General features: G+C 54.3%; 1 protein-coding gene across 11 annotated transcripts in view; it reads right to left on the bottom strand.

Moving 5' to 3' along the window:
- LOC127482723 (golgin subfamily A member 2) overlaps nt 1-18995 on the bottom strand; it is a 252334-nt gene that overhangs the window by 232767 nt on the left and 572 nt on the right. For 3 of the 11 annotated variants that reach the window (XM_070064232.1, XM_070064235.1, XM_070064239.1), the window contains exons 1-2: nt 553-1394; nt 369-432 (exon numbers count right to left, since the gene is read on the bottom strand). The exons of 4 other annotated variants lie outside the window; for them this stretch is intronic. In XM_070064232.1, the coding sequence (XP_069920333.1) occupies nt 369-432; nt 553-887 (399 nt within the window). In that variant the 5' untranslated portion in view covers nt 888-1394. Of the gene's footprint in view, nt 1-368; nt 18983-18995 lie in introns of those variants that run through there. 4 more of the 11 variants (XM_070064238.1, XM_070064237.1, XM_070064241.1 and 1 more) reach the window with 4 other exon arrangements.

The raw sequence follows: 18995 nt of genomic DNA, 5'->3' as shown, positions 1-18995 counted from the left end.
CCTCTCATCACCCTCTAGGCCTACCCTCAGACTACCTCCCCCCCACCTCCACCTGGCAACTCCTCTGCCCAGCCTGGCCTCTTCCTCTCATCACCCTCTATGCCAGCTTCTCCTGGGTCTCATCACCATCCCCCTCCCTTCCTGAATGATGCTCTCCCAGTGCTTCCTGCGCTGAGATACATGGTCACCGTTCTCATGGCCACGTCCTTCATCTGTATGGCTTCCAAGAAGAAGCCAACACCTAGCCTGCCCAACACAGCCCAGCAGGTCAGTCTCTCCCAGGATCTCCCCATCTCTCAGGAATCCCAGCCTCCATTTCTGTCCTTTCCTCTCTCTCCTCCCTTCCTGAGTCCCAGTGTCTGGGGTACCTCGGCGACAAGACCATTGAGCTGCCGAGCAGGTTGACGCAGGCTCTCCGTGGAGGACAATGTCCTAGGGACAGGCACGCAGAGGTCAGGGGTGCAGGGGCTTGATGCAAAAGAGGTCCTTGGGCCGTGGCCTGCCCTCATTCCCATGGCTTAGGGAATGCTGCCCACACAGGAAGACACTCACTTGGTCTCATCTATGAGGACAGGGCCATGGTCAGCATCATGGATCTGAGGGAGAACAAAGAGACAGTGATCACCTGATTTCCAGTAAGAACCACTCAGGGTGGCAGGAGCCCATCTCCTTCCAGCAACCTGCCACTGCCACAAGCTCAAGAGAAAGCCCTGTCTTGGCCTCCCCCCCCCCCAGTGCTGGTAAGGGTGCCTGGCACTGGGAACCAAGCTGCCGGAAGAAAGAAGAAGAGAAGGCACAGCAGGCGCAGTCCTCTGGGAAGGGAGATGGTACAAGCATACAGGGGTAGCAGGCACAAGGACAGAGGCAGAAACCCGAGTTGGTGTCATGCTAGGTAGACTAGCACCAGGGGGCGCTACACCACCAGGTAACACAGTGGCATCAGCAGAGGGTGGTGCAGGAGCAGTGCAGTCTTTGGGCGCCTGTCAGGGAACAGAGCAGGGGGTTAGGGGGCCATGCAGGAGAGGAGGTGCCTCGCTGCCATGGACACAAGGGCACAGAGCAGGTAGGAAGATGTCGTAGCAGTCAGAGTGACAGTCATACATGCTGGGAACCACAGGGGTTGTGGGAATGGCTTGCCCAGGCTTGGGGACACGTGGCATCTTTTCAGGTGGCCAAAGCTCAAAGGAAGGGGCTATGACCTCTGTGGACACAAGGTCCTGATTCTCCCTGGACCTCAGCAAGGGCTCTGACCTCTGGCAGCTGCAGCAGGCAGAAGGAACGCGCACCAAGATCAAGCAGCACGGCAGTGTTCTTCCAGAAAGCCAGTCTCTGCTGCACAGTGACCCTAACTCTAGGCCCCTGCTGGGCCGAGGCTGCTGGTGGTGACGGGGCTCCCTCCAGGTAGTACTCTGCTGCTGCCCTCTCCTGCTCTCTGCCCTTTCTCCCTGCCCTCCTCTCTGCCTCAACCATCAGCTGTATTTCTCTGATTCAGGCCTTTCCAAGGAGAAATGTTGTCCAAGAAGCCCCTCCCTGCTTTCTGGAGATAAAATCAACCACAGCTGCCTCATGGGCATACCTCTCAGCCCCATCTCGCAGCTCCAGAAACACCTACTCTACCAAAAGAAGCCAGGAAATCACAGGTAAGATGTCTGCTCTTTGATTTGGCACATGGAGGTCATGGCGCCTCATTGCCAGAAAAACTGCTAGGGAACAATGCGGGGATCTAGTGCTAGGAGCCATGGAGAAGCCTCTCCTCCTTCTTCCCCAGTGGGACCCCCTCCCTCGGCCAGCCCCATCCAGCTTCTCCCCAGGCTCAGGCCTAACTCTCGGTCCAAGCATCTGGCTCTAAAGACCACCTCATGTCAGCAGGCCAGACGGCCGCATACAGCCAAGATGGCTGAACAAGTGACAGCAGCCAGAGGAGCTGAGTGGAGGCAGGGAGTTGCTGCCTGCTCTCTGAACCCTTCAGCCCTGGCCTCTGAAAACTCCAATTGGCTGCCTCCTTAGAGTCCAGGCTGCAAAGCCTATAGATGAGGAAAAGGCGTGCTGACTCTGCACTTATATCTTTGGAGAGTGGACCAGGGGATGGACTACTTCTCTCTCCCCCTCTCCCTCTCTCTGTCTCTCTCTCTCTCTTATCTCTGCTTCTCTATAACTGAGTTTTCAAATACATAAATAAGTAAATAAAAATTGAATCTATCTACTGTGATTACTTTGTGAACAACCAGGTCACAATTCTACGTCTGAAGCTGGAGCTTCGACTGGGTGTCAAGAAACCAGATGAGAAGCCTGCCCCTCACTTTCAGTCTGAAGGCGCAGCTTCCCCACAGCGTCAGGACACCAGATGAGAAGCCTGCACCTCGCTTAACAATGATGGTGAAGCTTCGCCTGGGTGTCAGGACACCAGATGACAAGCCTGAACCTGCCTTTCAATCTGAAGATGGAGCTTCGCCTGGTTGTCAGGACACCAGATGAGAAGCCTGCACCTGGCTTCACATCTGGAGGTGGAGTTTCCCAGGGTGTCAGGCCACCACATGAGAAGCATGCACCTGGCTTCACATCTGGAGGTGGTTTCCCAGGGTGTCAGGGCACCAGATGAGAAGCCTGCACCTGGCTTTCAGTCTGAAGGTGGAGCTTCACCTGGTTGTCAGGACACCAGATGAGAAGCCTGCACCAGGCTTTCCATCTAAAGGTGGAGTTTCGCCTGGGTGAAAGGACACTAGATGAGAAGCCTGCACCGGGCTTTCAGTCTGAAGTTGGAGCTTCGCCTGGGTGTCAGGACACGAGATGAGAAGCCTGCCCCTCGCTTCACATCTGAAGGTGGAGTTTCCCAGGGTGTCTAGACACCAGATGAGAAGCCTGCACCTGGCTTCCAGTCTGAAGGTGGAGCTTCGCCTGGGTGTCAGGACACCAGATGAGAAGCCTGCACCTCGCTTTCAGTCTGAAGGTGGAGCTTCTCTTGGGAATCAGGCCACCAGATTAGAAGCCTGCACCGGGCTTTCAGTCTGAATGTAGAGCTCTACTGGGTGTCAGGACACCAGATGAGAAGCCTGCACCTGGCTTTCAGCTTGAAGGTGGAGCTTCATCTGGGTGTTAGACACCAGATGAGAAGCCTGCACCTCGCTTTCAGTCTGAAGGTGGAGCTTCTCTTCGGCATCAGGCCACCACATTAGAAGCCTGAACCTGGCTTCACATCTGGGGGTGGAGCAATTCCAGGGTGTCAGGACACCAGATGAGAAGCCTGCACCTCGCATCACGTCTGCGGGTGGAGCTTCTCCTGGCTTCACATCTGGAGGTGGTTTCCCAGGGTGTCAGGGCACCAGATGAGAAGCCTGCACCTGGCTTTCAGTCTGAAGGTGTAGATTCGCCTCGATGTCAGAACACCAGATGAGAAGCCTGCACCTCACTTTCATCTGAAGGTGGAGCTTCACCAGGCTGCCAGGACACCAGATGAGAAGCCTGCACCTCGCTTTCAGTCTGAAGGTGGAACTCCTCTTCTGCATCAGGACACCAAAATAGAAGACTGCACCGGGCTTTAAGACTGAAGGTGGAGCTCGACTGGGTGTCAGGACACCAGATGAGAAGCCTGCACCAGGCTTTCCGTCTGAATGTGGAGCTTCACCTGGGTGTCAGAACACCAGATGTGAAATCTGCCCCTAGCTTCACATCTGTATGTGGAGGTTCGCCTGGGTGTCAGGACACCAGATTAGAAGCCTGCACCTCACATGATGTCAAAAGGTGGAGCCTCAACTGGGTGTCAGGACACCAGATGAGAGGCCTGCACCTGGCTTTCAGTCTGAAAGTGGAGCTTCGCCTGGGTGTCATGACACCAGATGAGAAGCCTGCACCTGGCTTTCAGTCTGAAGGTGGAGGTTAGCCTGGGTGTCAGGAGACCAGATGAGAAGCCTACACCAGGTTCTCAGTCTGAAAGTGTTGCTCACCTGGGTGTCAGGACACCAGATGAAAAACCTGACCCTCACTTTCAGTCTCAAGGTGGAGCTTTGCTTGGGTGTCAGGACACCAGATGAGAAGCCTGCACCGGGCTTTCAGTCTGAAGGTTGAGCTTCATCTGGGTATAAGGACACCAGATGAGAAGCCTGCCCCTCGCTTCACATTGAAGGTGGAGCTTTGCCTGGGTGTCAGTACACCTGATGAGAAGCCTGCCCCAAGCTTCACATCTGAAGGTGGAGGATCGCCTGGGTGTCAGGACACCAGATGAGAAACCAGCACCTGGTTTTAAGTTTGAAGGTGGAGCTTCGCCTGGGTGTCAGGACACCAGATGAAAAGCCTGCACTTGGCTTTCAGTCTGAAAGTGGAGCTTCGCCTGGGTGTCAGGACGCCAGATGAGAAGCCTGCACCTGGCTTTTAGTATGAAGGTGGAGTTTCGCCTGGGTGTCAGGACACCAGATGAGAAGCCTGCACCTGGCTTTCAGTCTGAAAGTGGAGCTTCGCCTGGGTGTCATGACACCAGATGAGAAGCCTGCACCTGGCTTTCAGTCTGAAGGTGGAGGTTAGCCTGGGTGTCAGGAGACCAGATGAGAAGCCTACACCAGGTTCTCAGTCTGAAAGTGTTGCTCACCTGGGTGTCAGGACACCAGATGAAAAACCTGACCCTCACTTTCAGTCTCAAGGTGGAGCTTTGCTTGGGTGTCAGGACACCAGATGAGAAGCCTGCACCGGGCTTTCAGTCTGAAGGTTGAGCTTCATCTGGGTATAAGGACACCAGATGAGAAGCCTGCCCCTCGCTTCACATTGAAGGTGGAGCTTTGCCTGGGTGTCAGTACACCTGATGAGAAGCCTGCCCCAAGCTTCACATCTGAAGGTGGAGGATCGCCTGGGTGTCAGGACACCAGATGAGAAACCAGCACCTGGTTTTAAGTTTGAAGGTGGAGCTTCGCCTGGGTGTCAGGACACCAGATGAAAAGCCTGCACTTGGCTTTCAGTCTGAAAGTGGAGCTTCGCCTGGGTGTCAGGACGCCAGATGAGAAGCCTGCACCTGGCTTTTAGTATGAAGGTGGAGTTTCGCCTGGGTGTCAGGACACCAGATGAGAAGCCTGCACCTGGCTTTCAGTCTGAGAGTGGAGCTCACCTTGGTGTCAGGACACCAGATGAGAAGCCTGTACCTGGCTTTCCGTCTGAAAGTCAAGCTCACCTGGGTGTCTGGACACCAGATGAGAAGCCTGCACCTTGCTTTCAGTCTGAAGGTGGAGCTCACCTGGTGTCAGGACACCTGATGAGAAGCCTGCCACCAGTTCACATCTGAAGGTTGAGCTCACCTGGGTGTCATAATACCAGATGAGAACCCTGCACCTGGCTTCACATCTGGAGTTGGAGTTTGCCAGGGTGTCAGGAAACCAGATGAGAACCCTGCAACTGGCGTCACATCTGGAGTTGGAGTTTGCCAGGGTGTCAGGAAACCAGATGAGAACCCTGCAACTGGCGTCACATCTGGAGAGGGGGCTTTGCCAGGGTGTCAGAACACGAGATGAGAAGCCTACTCCTCGCATGAAGTCAAAAGGTAGAGCTTCGCCTGGGTGTCAGGACACCAGATGACAAGTCTTCACCTGGCTTTCAGTCTGAAGGTGGAGCTTTGCCTGGGTTTCTGGACACCAGATGAGAATCCCGCACTGTCTTTCAGTCTGAAAGTGGAGGTAACCTGGGTGTCAGGATACCAGATGAGAAGCCTGTACCTCGCTTCCAGTAAGAAGGTGGAGCTTCGCTTGGAGTCAGCACACCAGATGAGAAGCCTACACCAGGCTTTCAGTCTGAAGGTGGAGGTTCACCTGGGTGTCAGGACAACACATGAGAAGCCTGCACCTGGCTTTCAGTCTGAAGGTGGAGTTTGGCCTGGGTGTCAGGATACCAGATGAGAAGCCTGAACCTGGTTTCACGTCTGAAGGTGGAGCCTCGCCTGGGTGACAAGACACCAGATGAAAAGCCTGTACCGGGCTTTCAGTCTAAAGGTGGAGCTCGGCTGGATGTCAAGACACCAGATGAGAAGCCTGCACCTGGCTTTCAGTCTGAATGTGGAGCACTGCTGGGTGTCAGGACACCAGATGAGAAGTCTGCATCAGGCTTTCAGTCTGAATGTGGAGCTCGGCTGGATGTCAAGACACCAGATGAGAAGCCTGCACCTGGCTTTCAGTCTGAATGTGGAGCTCGGCTGAATGTCAAGACACCAGATGAGAAGCCTGCACCTGGCATTCAGTCTGAATGTGGAGCGCTGCTGGGTGTCAGGACACCAGATGAGAAGCCTGCATCAGGCTTTCAGTCTGAAGGTGGAGGTTCGCCTGGGTGTCAGGACAGCAGATGAGAAGCCTGCACCTGGCATTCAGTCTGAATGTGGAGCGCTGCTGGGTGTCAGGACACCAGATGAGAAGCCTGCACCTCGATTTCAGTCTGAAGGTGGATCTTCGCCTGGATGTCAGGACACCAGATGAGAAGCCTGCAAGTCACTTTCAATCTGAATTGGGAGCTTCAACTGGGTGTCAGGACACCAGATGAGAAGCCTGCACCTGGCTTTCAGACTGAAGAGGGAGCTTCGCCTGGGTGTCAGGACACCAGATGAGAAGCCTGCACCTGGCTTTCAGACTGAAGAGGGAGCTTCGCCTGGGTGTCAGGACACCAGATGAGAAGCCTGCACCTGGCTTTCAGTCTGAAGGTGGAGCTTCGACTGGGTGTCATTACACCAGATGAGAAGGCTGCATCAGGCTTTCAGTCTGAATTTGGAGTTTCGCTTGGGTGTCAGGACACCAGATCAGAAGCCTGCACCTGGCATTCAGTCTGAAGGTGGAGCTTCACCTGGGTGTCAGGACGCCAGATGAGAATCCTGCACCTGGGTTTCAGTGTGAAGGGGGAGCTTCACCTGGTTGTCCGGACACCAGATGAGAAGCCTGCCCTTCGCTTCACATCGGGAGGTGGAGCTTCGCCTGTGTATCAGGACACCAGATGAGAATCCTGCACCTGGCTTTCAGTCTGAAGGTGGAATTTTGCATTGGTGTCAGGGCACCAGAAGAGAAGCATTCACATGGCTTTCACTCTGACAGTGGAGCTTCGCCTGGATGACAGGACACCAGGTGAGAAGCCCGCACCTGCCTTTCAGTCTGAAGGTGGAGCTTCGCCTGTGTATCAGGACACCAGATGAGAAGCCTGCAACTCACTTTCAGTCTGAAGCTGGAGCTTGGCCTGGATGTCAGGACACCAGATGAGAAGCCTGCACTTTGCATCATGTCTGAAGGTGGAGCTTCGCCTGGGTGTCAGGACAACAGTTGAGAAGCCTGCACCTCACTTTCAGTCTGAAGGTGTAGGTTCACCTGGGTGTCAGGACACCAGATGAGAAGCCTGCACCTGGCTTTCTGTCTGATGGTGGAGCTCACCTGGATGTCAGGACACCAGATGAGAAGCCTGCACCTGGCTTTCAGTATGAAGGTGGAGCTTTGCCTGGATGACAGGACACCAGGTGAGAAGCCCGCACCTGCCTTTCAGTCTGAAGGTGGAGCTTCGCCTGTGTATCAGGACACCAGATGAGAAGCCTGCACCTGATTTCACTTCAGGATGTGGAGATTTGCCAGGGTGTCACGACAGTAGATGAGAAGCCTGAACCTCGCATCACATGTGCAAGTGGAGCTTTGCCTGGGTGTCAGGACAGCAGATGAGAAGCCTGCCCCTCACTTCACATCTGAAGGTGGAGGTTCGCCTGGGTGTCAGGACACCAGATGAGAAGCCTGCACCTGGCTTTCAGTCTGAAGGTGGAGCTTCTCCTGGGTGTCAGGACACCAGATGAGAAGTCTGCACATCACTTCCCGCCTGAATGTGGAGCTTCGCTGGGTGTCAGAACACCAGATGAGAAGTCTGCCCCAAGCTTCACATCTGCATGTGGAGGTTCGCCTGGGTGTCAGGACACCAGATGAGAAGCGTGCACTTCGCATCATGTCTGAAGGTGGAGTTTCGCCTGGGTGTCAGGACAACACATGGGAAGCCTGCACCTGGCTTTCAGTCTGAAGGTGGAGTTTCGCCTGGGTGTCAGGACAACACATGGGAAGCCTTTACCTGGATTTCACTCTGACGGTGTTGCTTCGCCTGGGTGTCAGAATGCCAGATGAGAGGCCTTCACCTGGGTTTCAGGCTGAAGGTGGAGCTTCGCCTGGGTGTCAGGACACCGGATGAGAAGCATGCACCTGGCTGTCAGTCTGAAGGTGGAGCTTAGCCTGGATGTCAGGACACCAGATGAGAAGCCTGCACCTGGCTTTCAGTCTGAAAGTGGAGCTCACCTGGGTGTCGGACACCAGATGAGAAGCCTGAACCTGGCTTCACGTCTCAAGTTGGAGCTTTGCCTGTGTATCAGAACAACAGATGAGAAGCCTGAACATCGCTTTCAGTCTGAAGGTGGAGCTTAGCCTGGGTGTCAGGACACCAGATGAGAAGCCTGCACCTGGCTTTCAGTCTGAAGGTGGAGCTTTGCCTGGGTGTCGACACCAGATGAGAAGTCTGCACTTCACTTTCTGTCTCATGTGGAGCTTCGCCTGGGTGTCAGAACACCAGATGTGAAGTCTGCCCCTAGCTTCATATCTGTATGTGGAGGTTCGCCAGGGTGTCAGGACACCAGATGAGAAGCCTGCACCTGGCTTTCAATCTGAAGGTGGAGCTTTGCCTGGGTGTCAGGACACCAGATGAGAAGCCTGTACCTCGCTTCTAGTGAGAAGGTGGAGCTTCGCCTTGGAGTCAGGACACCGGATGAAAAGCCTGTACCTGGCTTTCATTCTGAAGGTTGAGCTCACCTGGGTGTCAGGACACCTGATGAGAAGCCTGACTCCCGTTCACATCTGAAGGTGGAGCTTCGCCTGGGTGTCAGAACACCAGATGAGAACCCTGCACCTGGCTTCACATCTGGAGTTGGAGCTTTGCCAGTGTGTCAGGACACCAGATGAGAAGCTGCACCTGGCTCTCATTCTGAAGGTGGAGCTTCCCCTGAGTATCAGGACACCAGATTAGAAGCCTGCACTGGATTTCAGTCTGAAGGTAGCGCGTCACCTGGGTGTCAGGACACCAGATGAGAAGCCTGTACCTCGCTTCCAATAAGAAGGTGCAGCTTCGCCTGGGAGTAAGGACACCGGATGATATCCTGCACCTTGCATCATGTCTGAATTGGCACATCGCCTGGTTGTCAGGACACCAGATGAGAAGCCTGCACCAGGCTTTCAGTCTGAAGGAGCAGCTTGGCCTAGGTGTGAGGACAGCAGATGAGAAGCCTACACCTGGCTTCACATCTGGGGGTCGAGCTTCGCCAGGGTGTCAGGACACCAGATGACAAGTCTTCACCTGGTTTTCAGTCTACAGGTAGAGCTCACCTGGGTGTCAGGACACCAGATGAGAAACCTGCACCTGGCTTCACATCTGGAGTTGGAGCTTTGCCAGGGTGTCAGGACACCAGATGAGAAGCATGCCCCTCGCTTCATGTCTGGAGGTGGTGCTTCGCCTGATGTCAGGAAACCAGATGAAAAGCCTACACCTCGCATGACGTGAAAAGGTGGAGCTTCGACTGGGTGTCAGGACACCAGATGAGAAGCCTGCACCTCACTTTCAGTTGAAGGTAGAGCTTTGCCTGGGTGTCAGGACACCAGATGAGAAGCCTGCACATGGCTTTCAGGCTGAAGGTGGAGCTTAGCCTGGATGTCAGGACACCAGATGAGAAGCCTGCACCTGGCTTTCAGTCTGAAGGGGGAGCTTCGCCTGGGAGTCAGGACACCAGATGAGAATCCTGCACCTGGCTTCACGTCTCAAGTTGGAGCTTCCCGTGGACATTAGGATACCAGATGTGAGGCCTGCAACTGCTTTCATTCTGAAGGTGGAGCTTCACCTGGGTGTCAGGACACCTATGGGAAGCCTGTACCTGGATTTCACTCTGACGGTGGTGCTTCGCCTGGGTATCAGGACGCCAGATAAGAGGCCTTCACCTGGGTTTCAATCTGAAGGTGGAGCTTCGCCTGTGTGTCAGGACACCAGATGAGAAGCCTGCAACTCACTTTCAGTCTGAAGCTGGAGCTTGGCCTGGATGTCAGGACACCAGATGAGAAGCCTGCACTTTGCATCATGTCTGAAGGTGGAGCTTCGCCTGGGTGTCAGGACAACAGTTGAGAAGCCTGCACCTCACTTTCAGTCTGAAGGTGTAGGTTCACCTGGGTGTCAGGACACCAGATGAGAAGCCTGCAACTGGCTTTCTGTCTGATGGTGGAGCTCACCTGGATGTCAGGACACCAGATGAGAAGCCTGCACCTGGCTTTCAGTATGAAGGTGGAGCTTCGCCTGGATGACAGGACACCAGGTGAGAAGCCTGCACCTCGCTTCACATCTGGAGGTGAAGCTTAGCTTGGTTTCAGGACACCAGATGAGAAGTCTGCACCTCACTTTCAGTCTGAAGGTGGAGGTTCGCCAGGGTGTCAGGACACCAGATCAGAAGCCTTCACCTGGCTTTCAGTCTGAAGATGGAGGTTCGCCTCGGTGTCAGGACACCAGATGAGAAGCCAGAACCTCACTTTCAGTCTCAAGGTGGAGCTTTGCCTGGGTGTCAGGACACCAAATGAGAACCCTGTACCTCGCTTCCAGTAAGAAGGTAGAGCTTCGCTTGGGTGTCAGGACCCCAGATGAGAAGCCTACACATGGCTTTCAGTCTGAAGGTCGAGCTTCGTCTGGGTGTCAGTACACCAGATGAGAAGCCTGCCCCTAGCTTCATATCTGAAGGTGGAGGATCGCCTGGGTGTCAGGACACCAGATTTGAAGCCTGCACCTGGTTTTCAGTCTGAAGGTGGATCTTTGCCTGGATGTCAGAACACCAGATGAGAAGCCTGCACCTCGCTTTCAGTCTGAAGGTGGAGCTTCTCTTGGGCATCAGGACACCAGATGAGAAGCCTGCACCTGATTTCACATCAGGATGTGGAGATTTGCCAGGGTGTCACGACAGTAGATGAGAAGCCTGCTCCTCACTTCACATCTGAAGGTGGAGCTTCGGCTGGGTGTCAGAACACCACATGAGAACCTTGCACCTGGATTCACATCTGGAGTTGGAGCTTTGCCAGGCTGTCAGGACACCACCTGAGAAGCCTGCACCTCACATGACGTCAAAAGGTGGAGCTTCGCCTGGGTGTCAGGACACCAGATGAGAAGCCTGCACCTGGCTTTCAGTCTGAAGGTGGAGGTTAGCCTGGTTGTCAGGACACCAGATGAGAAGCCTGCACCAGGCTTTCAGTCTGAAAGTGTTGCACACCTACGTGTAAGGACACCAGATAAGAAGCCTGCACCTCACTTTCAGTCTCAAGGTGGAGCTTTGCCTGGGTGTCAGGACACCAGATGAGAAGCCTGCACTGGATTTCAGTCTGAAAGTGGAGCTCACCTGGGTGTCAGGACACCAGATGAGAAGCCTGTACCTCGCTTCCAGTAAGAAGGTGGAGCTTCGCTTAGGTGTCAGGACACCAGATGAGAAGCCTACACATGGCTTTCAGTCTGAAGGTCGAGCTTCATCTGGGTATCAGGACACCAGATGAGAAGCTTGCACCAGGCTTTCAGTCTGAAGGTGAAGCTTCGCCTGATTGTCAGGACACCAGATGAGAAGCCTGCACCAGGCTTTCAGTGTGAAGGTGGAACTTCGCCTGGGTGTCAGGATGCCAGATGAGAAGCCTGCACCTAGCTTTTGGTCTTAATGTGGAGCTTTGCCTGGGTGTCAGGACACCAGATGAGAATCCTGCACCTGGCTTTCAGTCTGAATGTGTAGCTCTGCTGGGTGTCAGGAGACCAGATGAAAGCCTGCACCTGCCTTTCAATATGAAGGTGGCGCTTGGCATTGGTGTCAGGACTCCAGATGAGAAGCCTGCATCTGGCTTTCTGTCTGAAGGTGGAGCTTTGCCAGGGTGTCAGGACACCAGATGAGAAGCCTACACATGGCTTTCAGTCTGAAGATGGAGGTTTGCCTGGGTGTAAAGACACCAGATGAGAAGCCTGCCCCTCATTTCATATCTGAAGGTGGAGCTTCGCCTGGGTGTCAGGACAACAGTTGAGAAGCCTGCACCTCACTTTCAGTCTGAAGGTGGAGCTTTGCCAGGGTGTCAGGACACCAGATAAGAAGCCAGCACCTCACTTTCAGTCTGAAGGTGGAGCTTCGCCTGTGTATCAGGACACCAGATGAGAAGCCTGCACCTGATTTCACATCAGGATGTGAGATTTTCCAGGGTGTCAACAGTAGATGAGAAGCCTGAACCTCGCATCACGTGCACAAGTGGAGCTTTGCCTGGGTGTCAGGACACCAGATGAGAAGCCTGCACCTCGCTTCATGTCTGAAGGGGGAGCTTCGCCTGGATGTCAGGACACCAGATGAGAAGCCTGCAAGTCGCTTTCAATCTGAAGTGTGAGCTTCAACTGGGTGTCAGGACACCAGATGAGAAGCCTGCAACTGGCTTTCAGTCTGAATGTCGTGCTTCGCCTGGGTGTTAAGACACCAGATGAGAAGCCTGCCCCTCGCTTCACATTGAAGGTGGAGCATCACCTGGGTGTCAGTACACCAGATGATAAGCCTGCCCCTCCTTCACCTCTGAAGGTGGAGGATCGCCTGGGTGTCAGGACACCACATGAGAAGCCTGCAGCTGGTTTTCAGTCTGAAGGTGGAGCTTCGCCTGGGTGTCAGGACACCAGATGAGAAGGCTGCACCTGGCTTTCAGTCTGAAGGTGGAGCTTCACCTGTGTGATAGAACACAAGATGAGATGCCTGCCCCAAACTTCAAATCTGAATGGGGAGGTTCATCCGGGTGTCAGGACACCAGATGAGAAGCCTGCACCTGGCTTTCAGTATGAAGGTGGAGTTTTGCCTGAATGTCAGGCCACCAGATGATAAGCCTGCACCTGGCTTTCTGTCTGAAGACGGAGCTTCGCGTGGGTGTCAGCATACCAGATGAGAAGCATGCACCAGGCTTTCAGTCTGAAGGTGAAGCTTCACATGATTGTCAGAAGACCAAAAGAGAAGTCTGCCCCTAGCTTCACATTCTGTATGTGGAGGTTCGCCTGGGTGTCAGAACACCAGATTTGAAGTCTGCCCCTAGCTTCACATGTGAATGCGGAGGTTCACCCGGGTGTCAGGACACCAGATGAGAAGCCTGCACCTGGCTTTCAGTCTGGTGGTGGAGCTTCGCCTGGGAGTCAGGACACCAGATGAAAAGCCTGCACCTGGCTTTCAGTCTGAAGGTGGAGCTTCGCCTGGGTGTCAGGACACCAGATGAGAATCCTGCACGTGGCTTCCAGTCTGAAGGTGGAGTTCGCCTGGATGTCAAAACACCCGATGAGAAGCCTGCAAGTCGCTTTCAATCTGAAGTGGGAGCTTCGCCTGGGTATCAAGACACCGAATGATATCCTGCACCTCGCATCACATCTGAATTGGCACATCGCCTGGGTGTCAGGACACCAGATGAGAAGCCTGCACCTGGTTTTCAGTCTGAAGGTGGAGCTTCACGTGGGTGTCAGGACACAAGATGAGAAGCCTGCACCTCGCTTTAAGTCTGAAGGTGGAGCTTCGCCTGGATGTCACGACACCAGATGAGAAGCCTGTAAGTCGCTTTCAATCTGAGGTGAGAGCTTTGCCTGGGTGACAGGACACCAGATGAGAAGCCTGCACCTCACTTTCAGTCTGAAGAGGGAGCTTCGCCTGGGTGTCAGGACACCAGATGAGAAACCTGCACCTGGCTTTTAGTCAGAAGGTGGAGCTTCGACTGGGTGTCATTACACCAGATGAGAAGCCTGCATCAGGCTTTCAGTCTGAAGGTGGAGTTTTGCCTGGGTGTCAGGACACTAGATGAGAAGCCTGCACCTCGCTTTCAGTCTGAAGGTGGAGATTTGCCTGGGTGTCCGGACACCAGATCAGAAGCCTGCCCTTGCTTCACATTGGGAGGTGGAGCTTCACCTGTGTATCAGGACACCGGATGAGAATCCTGCACCTGGCTTTCAGTCTGAAGGCGGAGCTTCCCATGGGTTTTAGGATACCAGATGAGAAGCCTGCACCACGCTTTCAGTCTGAAGGTGGTGCTTTGTCTCGGTGTCAGCACACCGCATGGAAAGCATGCACCTGGATTTCAGTCTGAATGTGGAGTTTCGCATGGGTGTCAGGACACCAGATGAGAATCCTGCACCTGGCTTTCAGTCTGAAGGGGGAGCTTCACCTGGGTGTCAGGACACCAGATGAGAAGCCTGCACCTCACTTTGAGTCTGAAGGTGGAGCTTCGCCTGGGTGTCAGGACACCAGATGAGAAGTGTGCACCTGGCTTTCAGTCTGAAGGTGGATCTTTGCCTGGCTGTCGACACCAGATGAGAAGCCTGCACCTGGCTTCAGAATGCCTTAGTCCGATTCCTAGCTCCAGCTCTGACTGCAGTTTCCTCCTCATGCCAGCCCTTGGAGACCCTGTGATGGCTCAAGTACACTGAGCTACTCGAAGTCAAATTTCAGCTGTCAGGACTTCTCTGTGCCTGGGCCCTGCCCAGACTATGTCATTTGTTGTCTCCTCTGAGGCTGTAGAGTGAGTCATGGCCCCTGGCCAGACCTTCCTGGGTGGGAGCCGCCATGATGGTTGACCAGCCATCTGTCCCTTTCCCTAGGCCCATCCCCAGATCAGCCCTGCTACACTGGCTTGGCTGAAGGCCCTGGGGCAGTTAGACAGGAAGTGCCAACATTATCTGCAGGTTATGGCCTACCTAGCCCCGTGTGCCTGTGCCCTGCCCCTCCCCCAACTCAGGCTCGCTGCAGCCCTGGAAGGTGTTCTATGACCTCACTATGCTGCCTATGACCTCATCGCTCCCTCTGCCTCCCCCACTCGCCACGTGGATGAATATTACCCACCTTTAATCTTCACACTGGCCTCAAACGCCACCTTTTCCAGCCACAAGTCCATTCGGAACCCACCTCCCTCACCTAGCCATGCAGCTGGCCTATTGCCGCCTTTCCCCTGCCCCCTCAGAGCACTCTGCCACCCCCATGGCACCTCCTGTCTTGTTCTTCTACTTCCACCACTGTGCATCCAATGCCTTTGCCATCCACGGGCCCAGTGAACATGGTTGAGTGCCCCATCTGATTTGTCAAAGAGACGAGGGGCAGGCAGAGTGTCCTAGCACTGGTCTGTCTGGGTAGCCTCACATCCTTGCCGGTTAGTTCCTCTGAAAAGCTAACCTCCATCCTTGTGATTATAAAGCCAATTCATTTTCTCTTAATTCTATCTTCTCACTCTCAAACCAAAATGGAATTCATCAAGTTGAAAAATCACTTACTTCCATCTGGTCTACTTGCCCAGAGGGCAAAATGTAACAGCATTTGTATTTTTTCAAATCTCTCCTGGTCTAACTGCACTGGACATTCAAAGCCCAAAACCCTACAGACCTGCTCTGAAAGTTATTCCCAAATTACTGAATCTTTGAGGTGTGCCTTACCCTCTCCAAGATGATAAAAGACACAAGGGAAGGGAAAAATGCAATTAACCAAGCAGGGGAGGAAGCAGACATAAGCAGGCTGAGGGTTAATGGCAGCAACTTAAAACAAGCCAGAGGCAGTCTCCACCATATGAGACAAGCCTCAGGGACATGCACACCTGGGAGGCAGCAAGCCAGAGAGGGGGTCTTGGCACTGCCTCCCCTTCCACTTGTCCTATGGGGCAGCGCTACCCCATTGGAATGGTTAAGGTCAGACGCCAGCACCTTCAGTATGTCCTGCATCTAGAGACGGTGAAAAGGGGAAAACAAGGGCAGGAGAAGACACAGAGACGTTGTCGCTCCCCCTCTTCGTGGAGGAACGACACTAAGCCCTGCCTAGGCTTCATATCCGAGTCACGGCACCATTATGTCGCTCCCCCTCTTCGTGGAGGAACGACACAAAACCCTGCGCTGTTCTTTTGTCTGCTCGGCCCTCCCCGGGTTTGCTGCTGGTTCTTCCCGGGTTGGCTACTGTCCCTTCCACCTCCGTGGAAGGGCAGTTCCCCCTGGCCACATTCCCCACTTCCGCAGGGGAGCAGCACACCGCCGGCCGGCTCTTCTCGGGGGCTGCACAGGTGTTCCTTCAGCTAGATGTTCCCCTTAGATGTTCCCCTTAGATGTTCCTGGTGCATGCCGTCTCTCTCCTCCTTTATAGTCCTCCTCCGCCAATCCTAACTCGGCTGCCCACACGCCGAGTACGCTGCTCTCCTCCAATCAGGAGCAAGTCCTACAGTTTATTAGCTGAACTGGAGGCAGCTGTGCGGAAGCTGTTTACTTCTCTCCCAGCGCCATACTGTGGGAGAGCAGATGCATAGAATAAGTCTTAATTCCAGTAACTCAGTCTAGTCCGGATTGCTCCCCACAGATCCCCCTTTCTTTTTATTTTTGGCGTTGATACGCGCCTGTCTTCGGTGCCCCGTGGCACACACTCTGCTCTGCTTGCTAGAGTTGCCACAGGTTCTTACAAGTCCTATCAATCAGGAAAACCGAATCCGGGTCCTCTCTTCGCCATGTTGTGAGGAGGTTTTTAGGCGCTGATGCGTGCCTGTGTTCGGTGACCTGCGGCTCATACTCTGGTCGAGCCGCCTGCTGGCGCTTACCGCCTTAATCAGGCAGACCGAATCCAAGCCTCCTAATTGTTGTATTGTGGGGAGGCCTTTCTGATGTTAATTCGTGCTTGTCTTCGGTGACCTGCGGCGCATAAGCTGCTAGCCGCCGCAGGTGCTCATCGCCTCACTTAATCAGGCAGACCGAATCCAAGCTCTCTCACTGCCATGTTGAGGGGAGGCCTTTCTATTTCTCTATTTCTCTATCTCCGGGCATTCCTACTTCTCCCATTTTACTTCCATCTTCCAGCATTCCTATTTCTCTCACTTTACTTCTAAACTTCTATTTCTCCTATCCCTGCAGCTTCCTGGCGCCTCGCCCTGCCGACGGCTTCCCGGCGCCTCGCCCCGCCAGCGGGCTCCGCCCCGAGGCTGCTTCTCGGCGCCTCGCCAGCTCTGAGCCGCTTCAGCCCGCGCCTCTCTCATCTGCGCGGCTCGGCTTTGCGCGCACACTCCGCGGTCTCGCATTTAACCCTTTCGCGTCTGAACCACGGCCTCGCGCCAGCCCCGCGTTCTCTATGTACTTGAGCCCCGCACGCTCTGTCTGCGCGCGGCAGCCTCCGCGAGTCACACAGCGTAGCTTACGTGTCCGCCACTAGCATTCAATCTAAGTTCCCCGGGCTAGCCTGGCGAATTCAACCCAGCTTACGTCTCCGCCCCACGGTTTGGCTTCCCGTCCTTTGCTCCCCGGGCTAATCAGACGGATCCCAATCTGGCTTACGTTTCAGCTTCTGGTTTCAACTTTTCGCCCCCTATTCCCGGGCTAACTTGAGAATCCCAAAGTGGCTTTCGTTTCCGCCTCGGCCTGCCCCCCGCGGCTTCAATTTCCCTAACATTTTTTTCTACCCGGTATGTTTCCCCAAGCTTTCTTCCAACAATACTCCTCCCTCATTTCTCCTGGCCTCTCCCCACAGTCCGCATCCGAGTCTGTTTGTTCTAGCTTTCACTTTCGCTTTCGACCTTAGAGATTTCTCCCAGCTTCCCCCCGTAGTCCGTATCTGAGTCTATGCCTAGGCTTTCAATAGCTTCTTCCGGCACCTCTTTCGTCCGGCTTTTCCCTAGGCTGTTTGCTAGTCTCTCTCTCCGATATTTTCCACTTCTTCCCGTTTCTTCCCTCCTAAGTTTCATATCCATCCTAAGTTTCCTATCCGAGTCACGGCACCATTATGTCGCTCCCCCTCTTCGTGGAGGAACGACACAGGACCCTGCGCTGTTCTTTCGTCTGCTCGGCCCTCCCCGGGTTTGCTTCTGGTTCTTCCCGGGTTGGCTACTGTCCCTTCCACCTCCGTGGAAGGGCAGTTCCCCCTGGCCACATTCCCCACTTCCGCAGGGGAGCGGCACACCGCCGGCCGGCTCTTCTCGGGGGCTGCACAGGTGTTCCTTCAGCTAGATGTTCCCCTTAGATGTTCCCCTTAGATGTTCCTGGTGCATGCCGTCTCTCTCCTCCTTTATAGTCCTCCTCCGCCAATCCTAACTCGGCTGCCCACACGCCGAGTACGCTGCTCTCCTCCAATCAGGAGCAAGTCCTACAGTTTATTAGCTGAACTGGAGGCAGCTGTGCGGAAGCTGTTTACTTCTCTCCCAGCGCCATACTGTGGGAGAGCAGATGCATAGAATAAGTCTTAATTCCAGTAACTCAGTCTAGTCCGGATTGCTCCCCACAAGACGTGGCTTAGAGAGAGGCGAGGATGTCGGGGAAGGAAGAGGTGGAGTGAGGAAACGGAGGCTGAGGAAGAGCAGAGATCCACACCGTGGCCCCCAGGCCATCCTCTCAGACTGGCCATTGCTGCCTCGCCAGACAGAGGGAAAAGTCCCCAGGCCCCAGAGTCACAGGAAGCGCAGTCACTGACCAGCACGGCTCTCAGACCCTCCCCCTGACACGACCTCCACTCTCCATGTTAAAACCAGACATCTGCAGAAGGGTTCTCTTGAACAGGGAGGCTACAGCTCAACAATTAGAAGACACTGTTCCAATCCAATAATATCTGACAGCCTGAAACGGAAGCCCAGGGGAGGCTGTGACTTTTCTGAGGTCATCCAGAGCCAAGGCTGAATCCCAGTGCCTGGGGCTTCCTAAGGGCACAGCCCGATGGCCGGGCTGCTCTCGCTGACCTGGCTTTTCCTGAGGCCGGGGATGAGGAAGTCGCAAATACCAGCGACTATGAATGTTACAAGACCCTGTATTCTGGATTAATACGAGAACAGCAAAAAATCTCAAACTTTGTAAGTAAAACATCAGCCCCATCTATTTTACAGATGTGGAGAGAGAGGCCCAGAAAGCTTGAACAGTTTGCCTTACATTATATCCCTAGCAGAGGGAAAGGGAGCATTCAGACCCAGAATCCTTGACCAGTATCTAACACTCCCTTCCACCATCTTCCATTGTCCTCTGGATCCCCA

The sequence above is a fragment of the Oryctolagus cuniculus genome, chromosome 19 (genome assembly GCF_964237555.1).
Source record: "Oryctolagus cuniculus chromosome 19, mOryCun1.1, whole genome shotgun sequence".
Lineage (NCBI taxonomy): Eukaryota > Metazoa > Chordata > Mammalia > Lagomorpha > Leporidae > Oryctolagus > Oryctolagus cuniculus.
Note: the sequence above shows the minus strand (reverse complement) of the source record. Positions and strands in the feature narration are given on the sequence as shown.